The sequence below is a fragment of the Larus michahellis genome, chromosome 8 (assembly GCF_964199755.1).
Source record: "Larus michahellis chromosome 8, bLarMic1.1, whole genome shotgun sequence".
NCBI lineage: Eukaryota > Metazoa > Chordata > Aves > Charadriiformes > Laridae > Larus > Larus michahellis.
In genome coordinates, this window is record NC_133903.1 from 44,538,675 (window position 1) to 44,553,608 (window position 14,934).

Consider the following 14,934-nt stretch of genomic DNA (forward strand, 5'->3'; position numbering starts at 1 on the left):
TTGAAGAGGAATGGATTAGGCTGGAGATGATGATACTTTGACATTGGATGATGAGATTCTTTGATAGACATACTAAGGTCCGGTCTCACAATAAGGATTTTGATATTGTAAAGTCACTGTGACCTGACCGACTGTTAACATGCAAGAGTCATAAATATAAACAAATTTATGTTTAGCAGTGCAATAATGTACCCATGATCATATTTGGCTCGATTAATATGTAAACCGGATGACTTGGATTATTAGAGGGCATTTTTGAAGAACGACTCTTGTGTATTTTCTCTATTAGCCTCTGTTCATCAGGTTGTTCAGTTAAGCCCAAGAAGCCATGATGACCTTGACACATTTATGAGATATAGGAGCTCCCTCCGACTCTAGAATTGCAGCAGCACATGCACATGGTGAACAAGCTGAGGGGCAAGTTCTTCCCTATGTTTCAATAGTTTTCAAAAAAGGAAAAATCAACTCCAACCAAGTTTTGACAGTTTAATAACAAAGTGAATCAACGAAGCCGGAGAGATCAAGCTATTCTACTTCAAAAGCTAAGTCAGAAGTTCAGACTAAGTTAAATTGTTTGTGAATATCTGTATTTTTAGTTTGGTCAAAATAGCTCCAGTCCTTCACAACTGCAAATTCATGATGTGCAAATTCAAGGCACAGCAGTGATCCGCCTCCAGTGAGTATGCGTGACAGGTGCTTTTCCATGCCAAAACACAGATCATCAGAATTTTTGCAGCTAGGTTACAAAATCCTACAATTCGTGGTCTTAATTCCACAAATCCAATTTCTGCTCTGAAGATGCCAGCCAAAACAGTGTCCCTCACACTTTCATCTCCTTACAGCCCTCACTTGAGCAGCATAAACACACATTCTCAGGCATGGAAAATAGAATTTCAGCATAATTCTGACAAAAACCTAAATCTATTACAGTATCACCAATAATCCATTTTCACCAAGAACGGAAATAATGCATAACCCTGAGGTCTTTGTTTGAAGAAAAGCTACAGCGAATCTCAACAGAGAAGAAAACACAATATCCAGAGTTATCCTGAGGTTGTGCATTTGGAAATGTTGTTTGTGTAGGATTATCCTCTTCAAATAAAATGTCAATTTAATCAATAGTAAATTGAGCTGAAAACAACACACAGCTTTGAAAACGTTTCAGGAAGACATCCAATATTTTTGGGACTCCAGCCAACAGAAATGGAAAGAACAGAAGGTAGCGTAGGTGGGGTAAATGGGGCCTAGCTGCTGCTTCATCAAGTGCTTATAACAGTCAAAACTGTATAACAATCCATTAAAAACCTATCTAGGGATTCATTTAGTAGCTGGCATACAGCATGGACTTCTCTCATGTATCTTTTGTCAAACATTATAATTGTTCTTCACATTTAGGACTTACCGGTCTTTTCCCGTCTCCTTCTTAAATACTATATCACAGTAACTCATGCGCTTTTCTGTTGTCACGTAGATTTTGGCGGTTGGGTAGCTGTCAACAGTTTTCTTCAGCATGTTGTACACAATACCATTTCCATCCTTCCTCATGTTTCGAAAAGGTCCCCAGATCACGTAAACAGTGTTGTTGGTTTCTTTGAAAAAGTACTCGGGATTCTTGAGTAGGAGAGGCACACTTGTGTGAGAGACCACTCTTACGGTTGTCCTCTTCCCAACATCCTCCTCATAACCCTTTGTGGGAGCATTGTTCATCCTCCATATGCAGGAGGACTTGTCTATCTCGGCTCCCAGCTTCTGGCCAGCCATCTGTCCTGAATTTGAAACAATGGCACAGAGGTCACAGTCAAGTTGTAGAGGCTGGAAGAAAGAAAACAAAAATATATGGCAAGTCTTTTTCTATAAAACACGAAGACTGAAAATTCAATTAAAAGAATGATGGGCGCAGTCCAACAAATTGATAGCAATGCTTCTCTTTTAAAAAAAACTAACAATCCCCACATGTTAGATCTGGTAGAAAACCCTACCACTACAAATCTCTGAATGCAATACTTTTTAGTGAAATAGGCAGTTCCAGTCTTTTGCTTTGTTCTCCACCTTGCAAAGTCACCTAGGAAAATAATAATTCCTTTTTTTTCCTCTAAATGTTACTCTTTCCACTAGAAAACAATGAAAGAAAGAAGCAGCAGAAAACAATATTTAGATCAATGCTGCCTTCTCTTTTAACAAGGTGTTGTCAGCAAAAGGAAAAAAGTACAAAAAAAGTAATGCTGGAAATTTAACTATACACTGACTGTGTTTATGTGTCTGAATGAATAGTTCTTAAATTTGTGACAGAAGTCAAACATGAGATGCAACTCTAAAAAGCAATCTAGTAGCATGAAAATCCTGCAGTTGGAAAGGAGACGTAGACAGAGGAATACGTTGTTCTCTACAGGGAACAGTTATGACCCATGAAAAATGAGAAGCAGATGGACTGGTGACACGCGAACTAGGAACTTAATCCTAGGCAAACTGAAGTCAAAGACTGAGCACGTTCTAGGGTACTGTTTCTCCATTATGAATTGAAAATGGGAACAGTTTTCTGTCTAACAGAAATATAGGGACCTACCTGATGTTATGTTTGTCAGAGTATAGATAGTAAATATCTTTTTGTTCTTTTGCACCAACAGAATAAAAGGAAATGCCCTATATTTAAGTTGGATTGTATTAGAAGTTTGGTTAGAAATCCAAATGAAATGAAAACTAGATCCTTCAAGAAAAACCTACAGAAGAAGGTCCAGGCCACAGATCATCTACAATTTTTTTGTGTGGTCATAGACTTGATCTTCTGTCGTGCTTCCAATTGGGAGCCAGTGACTACAGTTTAATGTTTGTCAGGAAAAATTTCCCTCATGTTCTTCAGACAGTTAGCCTGACAGGATGCTAGACACTTTTCTGATCAGGCTTGTGGTTATTTCCCTTCAAAATCCCACCCCATTTAGCTGATGTGGATGAATATCCTGGCTACATTTAACTACTACAACCTTAGAACACGGTGGCTGAAAAACATCAAATTTCTTCGATAATGGTGCATAATAAAAGGACAAGAGATAAAAATCTGAAGGGAGAGAAATTATAATAGCTAAAATATCTCATCTTTGGGAGACAAATATTGTACTGAACTAAGGTGTGTCCTGCAAGACTTCTGCAATAAATCTCACAATCACAAAGGTTTGATTTCTCTATGTGAGTGGTTCACGAAAACATTCTTTCCTCATTTCATCAGGAGTTAAAGATGCCTGACTCCATGCAAAAGCATTGACATTTCCTTTACAGAACACCATGTATTTTTTTACAGCTGTTGTAGTTTTAGAGAGCTGTCCTGCACAGCTTTCTGACAGCAGGGATGAAATCCCAAGAGATGCAGCTGAACACAACAATCTTTCTGTTTACCACTTAGTTACAGAAATCCTCTCTAAGATACATTATGAGGACATGGCTGGGTGACCTAAACAAATCCATAAGCATAACTCACATCCTAACCTGAAGTGAATTGTTAAAGTCCCAGTAGATTAATTTATAGCTTTCAGGGTGAACTTTCAAACTAACAAATGCTGAATATGCTAGACAAGAAAAGCCAATTTCGTCAAGAATCCGGTCCCATTTAAATTTGTCTCAATCTCGGTGGTGTTTTTTGGCTTTGTTTTGTGTGGGGTTTTTTGTTTTTCTTCTGTTTTGTTTGGGCTTTTTTTTCCAATAGTCTTCCTTCTCCATTAAAACGGAGCTGCTTTCTTAAATTTGGAATTGTTTGATTTTCTGACCTTAGTTAGAAATGCATTGCACATTTTCTATTCACTGAGTGTAACTGTTCTGCTCGAATAAACTGAGTACACTCACTCCTGCAATTGTGTCCCCCGGTTTTCTACCTCTTTTGTTGTGATTCATTTATCTTGTTCCATTTTATAAAGCGCTTTCATAATATTGAATGCCTGCACTAGGTCAACATATAATCTGCTCTTCAATAGAGGCAGAGGCTTAACCCCTCCCAGCCCTATCTCAGAATAAATATTTTTTACAATGTAGAGAAATTTTATGTGTCCTAATATGTGTATTTCCCAACAGAGATCCCAGAGTTAGGAAACTGACTGACACTCATGACAGACATTCCACCGACTCCAAGTATCTTTTGGCATCCTATCTTCCTCAACATATGAGAAAACACACATCAATATTCATTTGTTGAAGCCCCATACGGAGACAGGCCGGCAGCTTTTGGTGTTGGTTTGTAAGTGTCACAGACAAAAGGGGCAGTTTCCCTTTTCTGGGGCAGTAATCCACATAAAACAGCTTTCTCATTTTCCTCATTTAACGTGACATTCCTATTTGCTATGATACCCCAGCTCAGGTATGGCTGCCCCATCACTTTAAGAATCAAAAGCTGCTCAAATGTAGCTCCTCTACCAGGTGGCTCCCACAGGAGCTATTCGGGCACAGGGATTTGGGTGCCCAAGGAGCTGGAATTGGGAAGCACCTGGGTAGTTGTGGCTGCCACTTCTGCTACTGAACTAGGACACAGCTGACAGCTCCCTATGAACCTTGAGGAGTTGGAGTGATGTTCTGTTTTCCCCCCTCACCCCATACTTTGAGGTTCTACTTCCCTCACACCCTCTTCCCATATGCAGTGTTTTGGCTGCAAGGTTGCCCACGGTAGCCCTAATCAGTATGAGAAGTTATCACTTTCAATTTAACTTGCTGTATTGGTTGTATTAAGGATGAAGAGAAGCAGAGAGAAAATTCTTACACACAGAAACAGCAATATAGAGAGATGAAAACTGGAGAATTAGAGAAAGTGTGCCTTCTTGGTTATCTGTTTTGCAATTAACAGTAACTGTTTACAGATGTCCACATCACAAACACCTAGATAGCAATTAAACACGAACTCACCAGCAGCCTTATCAGCCTTATGGGTCTGGCAGGCAGTCCAGGCTGCCCTCTCACCTGCAGAGATGGCCCAGCAGCAATGGGACTGATACAGATTGGCAGGACCATACAGAAACCTTTGCTGTTACTGTTTATGCTCTCTGGACTGAGAACATCAGTTAAGGGTTTACCTGCACCTTTCACAAGATCTTTATTCACTTGCATTGTAGAGATAGGAGCTAAAGAAAAAGCCACAGAGAACCATTCACCTTTTCTTCTCTTTTCACGTATTTAGATACGTATTTCACTTCTACATACCACGGGGGCTGAGCTATTACTGCTCATAGAAAATTATTCATTTTGTCGCGGACCAGAAGGACGTAGAAGTCCTCAGCAGAGCAGCTGGGCATGATTCTTACAAATTGTTCCATCTTTTTCCTGAATGATACATTGTAACTCTTGAGGAGCACTTATATTTTAATCAGTAAAGAAAATGAAATGTCTGACCTTTCCATTTCCTCTGCAAGCTTACAGACAATAGAAAAGATAATTAAAACTGTGAATTAGAACTTGCAAAACAGTGCTGTTTCTCTAGCAAAGAGAAATAGCTGTGTAATAAAGGTCACTTATCAAACAGTTCTAGTTATTAAATCTTTGCATTTAGCACTGAAGTGGCTTCACAGAATCAAAGGTCAAATCATTAAATAACAAAACCAGCCAGAATTAGAAAAGGTCACAAGCAAATCTAACTAGAAGTAGGTCACAAAACATGATTCTCTTCCACAAAGTATTTCGATATTCGGAAAATTCGTTACTTTCCAATTCGAAACAACTCCCCTATCATTTCAAATGTCTCCGCCAGGAGACTGGAATTCCAGGTACAGGACCGTTTGCATGGGTGAGTTTCCCAATGGTGCAGACCCTGGATCACCAAGCTCCCCAGACGTGGACCTGTAGGTCTGCTGAAGTCTCACACGAGGATGATCTCAGGCCAGGTCTCAACCTCTGGGCCGAAAATTCAGCACAAGTCAGTGGAGTCCAACAAAACAATGTCCTGACAGACCAGCCATGTGCCAAGCTCCCGTCTTAGCAGACACTGATGGATTCACTCCTCAGTTGGACCAAATCTAGCTCAGGACCTACGCAGATGCAATTTACACTAATGAAAAGCTGAATTTCTCTTGCGACTTCTTAGCACTACAGGCTGGTGGTGCGCCCAAGAGCTCACTCCAACCACCAAGTCTGCTTCCCTCTGTGAATCCCACAACTAATCATAAAGATAGTTAGGAAATTCAGATTAAACTTTCCCAATTGTTACCTTAACAATATGATTGTAATTTTGTAAATTGGACGCAATGCCCATTCACTACATAATGAGGCAATTATTAGCAGCTCGCCACATATTAATTTGCTCCTTTAATGTTGAAACAAATGAGATCTTTTCTTATAATCATCCTATTTGAGTGAATTCTAACAAAGCCGATTGAACAAAGCTCCAGAGAGACTTTCTTTATTTCAAGGCCATTTATTCTTCTGCTCTTCTTGGATGTCTTTAGAGTTTTAGAGGATACAACATTTATAATGATGCCAATAGGGAATAGATTTTGCCTTTATTCTTCTTGATGTTCTTTTGAGGTCTTTGAAATGAAAGGTACAAGAGAGGCATTAACCGTCTGGCGTTGTTTTTATTGCTTTTCTCTACTTTACAAGCAAAAAATGTATTTTAATTTTTCCTGTGTTTTAGTGATGATTAACCAAGCTAGTTTCATCTACGCTTACTCACTTTCTTCAGACCTCTGACTGGGAGGAAAGACTTGCCAGGCTTCTCCAAGACAAAATTCAGCACATTTAAAGAAAAGAAAGATAGTGCTTGTGTGTTCACCCAGCAACGGCTATCAATTTAACACAGCACTCAGAAACACTGTGTATAAATCACATTATATAACTAACATCAAGCAATAAAAAGAAAAATGATAAAAAACCACAGGTCTGATTACCCTGAGTTTGTGGTTGTACCCCCTTCCCTCCTGTGGTAGTGTTATGTTTTTTTAGTCTTCAGCAGTTGATTTTGGTCCTAGCCCCTGGCATCACATCCCAGCAAACATCTCTGTCTTTATAAAATTTAATGTTAAGACGTTGTAAAGATGTTAACATTTTGACATTATTTTGAAATAAGCCCTATGTCAACATGCATCCAATTTCCAAATAAATAGAATATGATCTGCCTCTTCATAAGACTATTCCTGAGACCGCAGTGCCTGGGATATTTTATTTAGATGACTGTCACTGATATGTACATAGAATGCTGGCAGGAAGTCTTTATTTAAATTGAATGAATTGGAAGGGAATGCATCGGAGCCACATAATGAGACTAATCTTGCAGTAAGAGACTGAATAAATAACCATGACTGAAATTCTGTCTAGATACACTGACCCAGTTGTTACAGAACTATTCTTTGATTTGCAGCTCATGTTACAGCTCCTTAAAAGGGCCGTATCAGCCCTTTGCTTGGACAGGTACCTTGTGGATTCCTGATGTCAGTGGTAAAGAGACAGAAAAGCGAAGAAAGCTTGGACTTTGGACAGAGGTTGAAACTCGCAGGCCAGAGTCTCCAGCACCATCTAAACTTTCACTTGGCAAATGTATTTTTGAAACATTTTAGCTTGCTTTCTCATGGAAAGGAAAGAAAAAACAAACCCCAAAGAAAACAAACCACAAATCCAAGCCTTCTGAACATGAACCACAGTGCAAAGTGACGCAGTGTCATCTTTCTCACTTTCAAGACAGCTCCAGTTACTCCGTATCGTACCTCTTTCAAGATACAGCAGAACAAATGTTCACCAGAACGTTGGTGATTTTCCTGCTGCTATAGGGAACAATATAGGCAGCTTTGAAACAAGGCAAGAATCAAGTACATCTCATGATACTGAGAGCTGAAAAATAAACGCCTCAAGTATCTGTGAAATCTCTGAGTAGTAACAGAGTCAAGTATGTGACCTATAAAGAAGAAAACAGAAAAACAGGTCTTTTTATGTATTTTCCTCTACTCTAATACAAAGCATAAATTGAGAGTCAAAGATAATACCCCTCTTGACAATCCCATAAAATAAAATTTGAGTAAAAACACGTCCGACTTGATCAAAACATTTTAACCTTCTATTTTTTAAAAATCATATTTAAATAGTTTTCTAAAATGGAATTAAAATGTTCCTTCAATTCAATGTTTTTCTGTATTAGGAAAAGCTTGAACAGTCCCTTTCATTTTTTCCTTTCTTCCTTATTTCCAGCTGAAACGCCATTGAAAATGACACTTTTTAAATAAGCCTACACTAATATTTTCTTCCGGAATAATGAACTATTGAAGGATTCCTGATAGCTCTATTGGTAAAAAAGATTTAAAAATAGAAAGGTGGCGGAGAGTAAGTAAAGAACAGGAGAAATTGTTCTGTCTCTACACGGAAGGTTAATGAAGGAAGGAAGCTGCCGGATTCAGTGTTTCGAGTAGAACAGAAGGACCCAACAGAGGCAGAGCACTGGAGGACTGATGGTCAACAGCCCCGTGGGACTTCGAGCACTGAGAGAGTGTCAGGTGAAGAAAGTTTTGCCCTAAGGCATTGCCTGAAGGATGTGTGAGGCCCTGTCCTGCGCGTCTACTCTCCATCAGTAGAAGCCACATTTTAGTTTGCCTCTCAGATGGTTGGTAAATTCTCCTCTCCCCATGTAGGATGGCAGAAGGGATGTGCTCTTATTAATGTGAATGAATGAGGCAAAAGGGAAGGAAATAAACAGAAGCAGGATACCAACAGAGAAGACAGAAAAAAATTTGGACAAGAACTGAAACAGGCTATGAAAAGGTAGCACATAGTTTAGTGTTTAAAAGAGAAAGATGTAAGGGGAAAGAGGATTTGAGAAAAAGTAAAATACTGATATATAGCCAGTAAGATAAACCATGATGTTTGGGAATGAAATCTAGAACCAAAACACCTAAAGATATTTGTTAAGGTATAAACTAACTGTTGTGAAGAAAGCTTTATCAGACATGTCAATCAAATAACTCAGCATTAGGCAGAGAGAATAGCTTTTTTCCTTTAAACTGCAACTGCCCAAGCAGAAAACGGATGGAAACAGATACATTCACTCCAGCATATAGTACTACAGCTTGTAGGTAACCAGAAACCCTGACATCTGTAGACATACAGATGTCTACAGTTCCATATCAACATAACTAACACCTCCAAAGTGGGGGTGGAAGAAAAGCAGAACCTTCTCTGGCATATAAAATATCCAGATAAAAACACAAATATGTGGAACTGTTCATGTCAAATCCCGTTGAGGATTGAACGCCTAATTGTTATGGGAGGGAGGCGAACTCCACCATGCACACTCTATACGGCAAGTTCACAAGGTAGGTACTAAAATAACATTCACTCTGAAAAGCAGCCTATGAAAAAAATAATTTCCCAGTTGTTCAAAAAGGAAAACCAAACCAACTACATTAGTTCTAAAGTACCTTCATCCCAGTGGTTTAGCTGATGACCATAAATAACCAGAATGTTTGTGACACTCCATCTATCACTCATTTGCAAATATACAGCCTTTGAAATACCATGGCTTTGTAATAGTTCAAAAGCCGGGAATTCTTCCAAATGCTGCTTGCTGAATGTTGAATCCAATAAGTCATTTATCTTAACATCCGCCACATTGCTCACTTGCCCCCGTTAGCACGTGATGACTCTTGAATTTTGCGCACAAAAGTTACTGCAGAAACACAATTTAAACCAGACACTATCCATCAAACTTCATAAACAACTCCAAACACAAAACAATCAGCTGATCTTAACTATGGCACCCCTTTTGTCACTCTACTGCAAAACTATTTGCAACAGTATATTTGACACCAGCAAAAAAGTCATCACTTGATGCGGCAAGTTATTGGTATCATAATATTTAGGTTTACTTTATCTTCTGCAATTCTCTGTTTATATTGCATTTTTTTTCCTGTTTTTTGAATGTAGCAATAAGGGAGATAAAATTTGTTTCTTCTCTATACAGGCATATTTGCTCAGCAAACAATAGAAAACACAAGGAGGTAAAATGTCACTTACAACTCAAGGAGACATAAAAGGGGGGAAGATACTGTTAGCACATGGACTGAATAGCGAATGAATCACAGTATGAAAGGGCAAAACCAATTTCTCACATCCAATACCGTGTATGGCACTAGAGCACAGGCAACATGTAACACATAATCCTTCCTTACAGAGTGGACTTTAGAACAGCGTCCTTCAAAGCAACCAAGGCCAAAAGAACTCTCTCCACAAAAACTGGTTTTTCTCCGCAAATAATAATAAATATCTGTGCAAAAAAATTCATGAGAATTCTCACTATGAAGTTGCCTACTATAAGAGTATTTCTAAGGAATTCTTTGTCACATAGGCAAAACATTGATTACTCTGCAACTGCTGACTTTAATTTGTATTTATTATAAATACCCACAGATGGCGGTAAAGTATATAATGTATACAGCAGATTTGTTCCAAGTTTGCTTTCTCTAATAACCTCCTATTATCGGCACTCACCATTAATCATGGGCCATTATCTAGGAACTTATTTGGCTGAATCACAGACGCAGGAACGCCTGTTAGGCCTCTAATCTAAATACACTTAAAAAAATTACACTCACAAATAAATTACGTGACTTCTAATATGAAGATCATATCTTATTTCAGATCAATTTATTTGGGATCTAATATGGGGAAATGATATCAAGGCAAGCAGCAAAAACTGTCAGAAAAACTACCTTGTATTCCCTTTTTTTTTCCCCATGAAAATCCACCTAACAGGCTGGAAGCCTAACCTCTAATTTATTTTGGTTCCATGCTGTCTAGACCTATTATTTAATTTTGTCTCTCTTGGTGGTCTATCTATCAAATTATTTGTATGCATGGAAGGAAAGTGATAAGCTACAATGCTAATTATCCATGTTTCTGAAATAAAAAAAAAATATATCCATGCTAGGAATAACAATAAGTTTTATTACAATAGCATTAAAACCAGTAGCATTTTTCATTTGGCAAAATAAGCCTTAAGAAGCTTTCCGAGTCCGGTGTTTTTAATTGCAGGATGCCTTATCTAAAAGAGAATACGCACTTGCTTCTGGCCACATTCATTTCTTTTCCCCTCATTGGTATATTGGGAATATTTGCTGTACCGCTTTATGCCTGTCAGCTTTGCAAATGTTTAAAGTCTTCTGTAAAAATATAATTTCAGGTTAAAACTTCACTTACAAGGTCCTAGTCCAAAATTTAAATTGTTTTAAATATCTTTTATTTTAAGTTATTTAGATCGTTTCAGCTGCAGAAAGATACAAGGTTAAGTCACCATTTTTCAGATATCTGAACTTTCAAACACTGTGGCACTGGGCACTAGGACAGAAATTTAAACTAGATTGGAGAGTTCTGCTTAAATAATTAGGAAGATTTATTTTAAGGTCTTTTAAGTCATTAACGGAAGCTGTTAGAAGCCTAGCTGCATAGTTAAAAATTCTGAAGCTAAAGCTCTGTTTCAAATGAAAAAATTGTTGTAGATATACTCTCTTCTGATTGCTTTTACATCATTGCCTCAGCGCGTATGTCCAATAACCAAAATTTAATCAGTGCAGATTTCATTACAGCCACTAGTTTGTATCATGGACTAACATTACCTGCAATAACTTTGTAAGCACCCTCAAGTGGGAGCTACTGGGTTAAATGGTTTGTAAATAATTCAAAGATCATTCTGCATTGGTTCTTCTTCCTCATGGAGCTTGACGGTGTAGTGTCTCCTGCTACCACATCCCACACCAGCTCAATTTCCCCCTCACTTAAAAGCCTTCACTAAAGAAAAGCCCCTGAGCACAGTGGCCTCTGCCAAATCTTACCGAAGTCAACAGAGAATTGTGCAGGTCAGTGCATCATCCCTACGGAGCTCAGAACAAAGCCTGAGGAGGTCCTGAATAACACACACGCACAAATGAGGTGGTAAGTTATGAGGTGAAGCATGTTAGAAGCAACTGCAAAACAAAATCTTATTAAAAAATGAAAATAATAAACCCTATCAATCTTTCCTCCACTATATAGTCTGGCCTGACAATGATATAGTTGCAAGATATAAACAACACTACCTCCAAAATGGGTAGTTATAATAATATAGCTCTTCTACCTATAATTTAAATTTTTAAGAGAGAAATTAATTAGTCCTTCACGCATCTTAAGGAGAAAAATACTACTGTAATGCACCTATACGCTGACTTTCTAGGAAAATCTACGGCACATTCATAGCCTCCACTACAGTCAAAAGCAAAACTCCCACTGACATCATTGGAGCCATGACTTCACCTTATGTCTGAATTTTGGAAAGAGAAATTTGGAAATTTGGATATGGAGTTCATAGATGGAAAAGTTTTCTATCTGTAAACAGACTCAGCTCAGCAGCAACAGAAACAGCAAGGAGACTTCTCATGTGACATGACATCCTCCAGCCTGGGGTGAGAATCTGTGCAGGGCTGGGCTCAACAAGACATACTTGACTCTGAAGAATAAATTTAGACATGTGATCATAAAATTAAATAGCTCAGAAAAAAAATGTTCTGTGCGATTACAAGATCATGGTGCTGCTGTTTTGCCTGGGCAGCAGCAGAGGCCTCTCAGCTACGATTCTGCTTCAACCTCTGAAAAGGATGCAGGGCCTTTTCTTGACGTAAGCCATCTACTCACAAAGCCAGATGACAGTCTTCCTTCTTTGTAGGTGAGCATGCATACTGGTGTTCTGCTTATCTTCCTGCCTCGAGTCTATTCCTGGGACGGAGACCAGGTGTTGTGGTTTTGGCTGGACACCAGGAGACCTGGGACATCAGCTTCCTGCTCTTGCTGGCATCAAATGGGTTAAATCAGATTCTACATTTCAACCCTGCCAGTGAGTGCACAGGGTTTGTGTAGGTTTTTGGTTTTGTGTTTTGGTTTTTTTTTTTAAACCTGTTGATTTTAATGAAGCTTGTGATTCCTTATGTTTCCAAGGACTGTAATGACACCAGGATCTTTATCGTTTGACAACTTGAAAAGCAATCTTAAAGGTCGACACCAAAGCTCATCAGCTGCTCTGTAACTCCAACTGATACAGCAATGACTACCATGGTTCTGACAAAACAGGTTCTTGGGGACAGGAATAAGGAGGGAAACTTGGTGCCCTCTGATAGCATCTGCCTGCTTTGGCTTGCTGGCACTATGAATATGGTGAAATACATGTCAGCTGATGGTCTAGCAAGGGAAAAGATAATGGAAGACTAACAACTGCTTTCTACAGCAAACAGGTTGTGTCTCTCCTTTCCTCCTCCTTCCAGAACAACGCTGCTCCATGCCACAGGCTCTCTTGCACCTCCAGCTCCCAACAGCTCACAACCACACACTGGGAACTGAAGAGGCTAAGTTCCACCTCACTGCCACAAAGAAGGTCTGAGGGACGATAGTATGCAGTTAAGTAAAAAAATGTAAAAATATTCCACTGAAGTCATCAAGTAATTATAAAACAATCATCCAAAAGAAGAGCCCACAGAAGTTAAAGCTGATGTTGAGGGAAAAGCCCAGAGGACAGCAATGAACCTTAGCTTGCATAGAAATAGTATTTCTTAATTTCTGTGCACAGTATATATTGGAAAACTTTTCTATAGTCATGGTAGTTCTATGTTCTCTTGTCTGCTTAGCAAGTTTAAAAAAACCCCACACGTATATATATGTATTAATAAAACTAAAAGCAGCGAGAGAGGTATATATGGAGAGTTTAGATGATATATTAATTTCATTATAAGGAAATATTTACAAAGCAAATGCGAAAGCTTTGGCATCTCCACTCTCTGAGTCATACTACTGCAGAATTACAGATGCAGCATGAAGAAAAATGCGTGTGTGTGTGTGTGTTCATCTACCCCATCATACATGGTCTCAGACATGCACAGTATTCCCTACAGCTAAAAAGGACCAAGGGAGATGAGGAAGGAATATTGATGGGCTAATATATGTCCCATAAAAAAAAAAAATCCCTTTTTTCAGGGAATGCACCTTTGCAACAGCGGGAAATTAAGCATTGGAACAGGTGCACAGAACATTCTGGAGTCTCCATCCCTAGAGGTTTCCCAAGGTTGATGAGGCACAGAGCTGTCCTCACCTTGATGTTAGTCCTATTTATAGACAACGTTCAACAAGATGGACTCCAGAGGTTCTTTACAACCTATTTTTTTTCAATAATTCTATAATTCTATAACTTTAAGAGCCAAGGGGAAGTTGGATGAATTTTAATGAAAAAGACAACATGCATTTTTAATAGTATGGACTATTAATCACTAGGGGGAAAAAACCCCCAACCTACCCCCCAAAAAAAGCCTAAAAACACATCAAAAGATTGAAAGTTGGATAATTACTGAATAATTATTCTCTTTTTTCCTGTCCGCTCTTGGTTCTTTCTACTGCCTGTCACACACAAAATCACATACAAAATACAACAGGAGAGAGAAACATTCCTAAAATGAAACTGAGATGATAAGAGATTTGATCTGCATGTCATATCACAATCCTGCACAGAACCTAAACCTAATAAATCTTATTCCTGATAAAACATTATTAGGCACAGTTACAAGACTGGAATCCAGATTGACCTAACATAACCACAGGTGCACTCCAGCCAATGTAGCACAGGGTACAGGCAGGCAACACAGTGCAATTTCCTTCCTGGCATATGTGAACTAGCTCCAGGACTGCTAAATTGGCTGTTTCAAACAGTTTAGGTTCATTACTTCATAGGATATTTGCAGAGACTGTGAATTTTAGTTGAGTCCTCTTCATAGGTCTCCTTTCTAAGGCCTGTTAGCAATGAATACAAGGTGATACATACAATGTCATGCCTGCAGATCGATGCTCCGAGTTCTTGTTACTACTTTTAGCTCTACTAACAGTGGTGCCTCCACCAGTCTAATGGTCTCTGGGGTGAGGAGAGGAGTAAAAAGAAAGAAACGCTGATCCAGAAGGAATAAATCTTTTCCAAAAGAGGAG

At 38.8% G+C, this 14,934-nt stretch overlaps 1 protein-coding gene across 1 annotated transcript in view; it reads right to left on the bottom strand.

The window, feature by feature from the left end:
* ST6GALNAC3 (ST6 N-acetylgalactosaminide alpha-2,6-sialyltransferase 3) overlaps positions 1–14,934 on the bottom strand; it is a 230,219-nt gene that overhangs the window by 77,849 nt on the left and 137,436 nt on the right. The window contains exon 3 of the mRNA XM_074597217.1: positions 1,403–1,812. Coding sequence (XP_074453318.1) covers positions 1,403–1,812 — 410 coding nt within the window. The remainder of the gene's footprint in view (positions 1–1,402; positions 1,813–14,934) is intronic.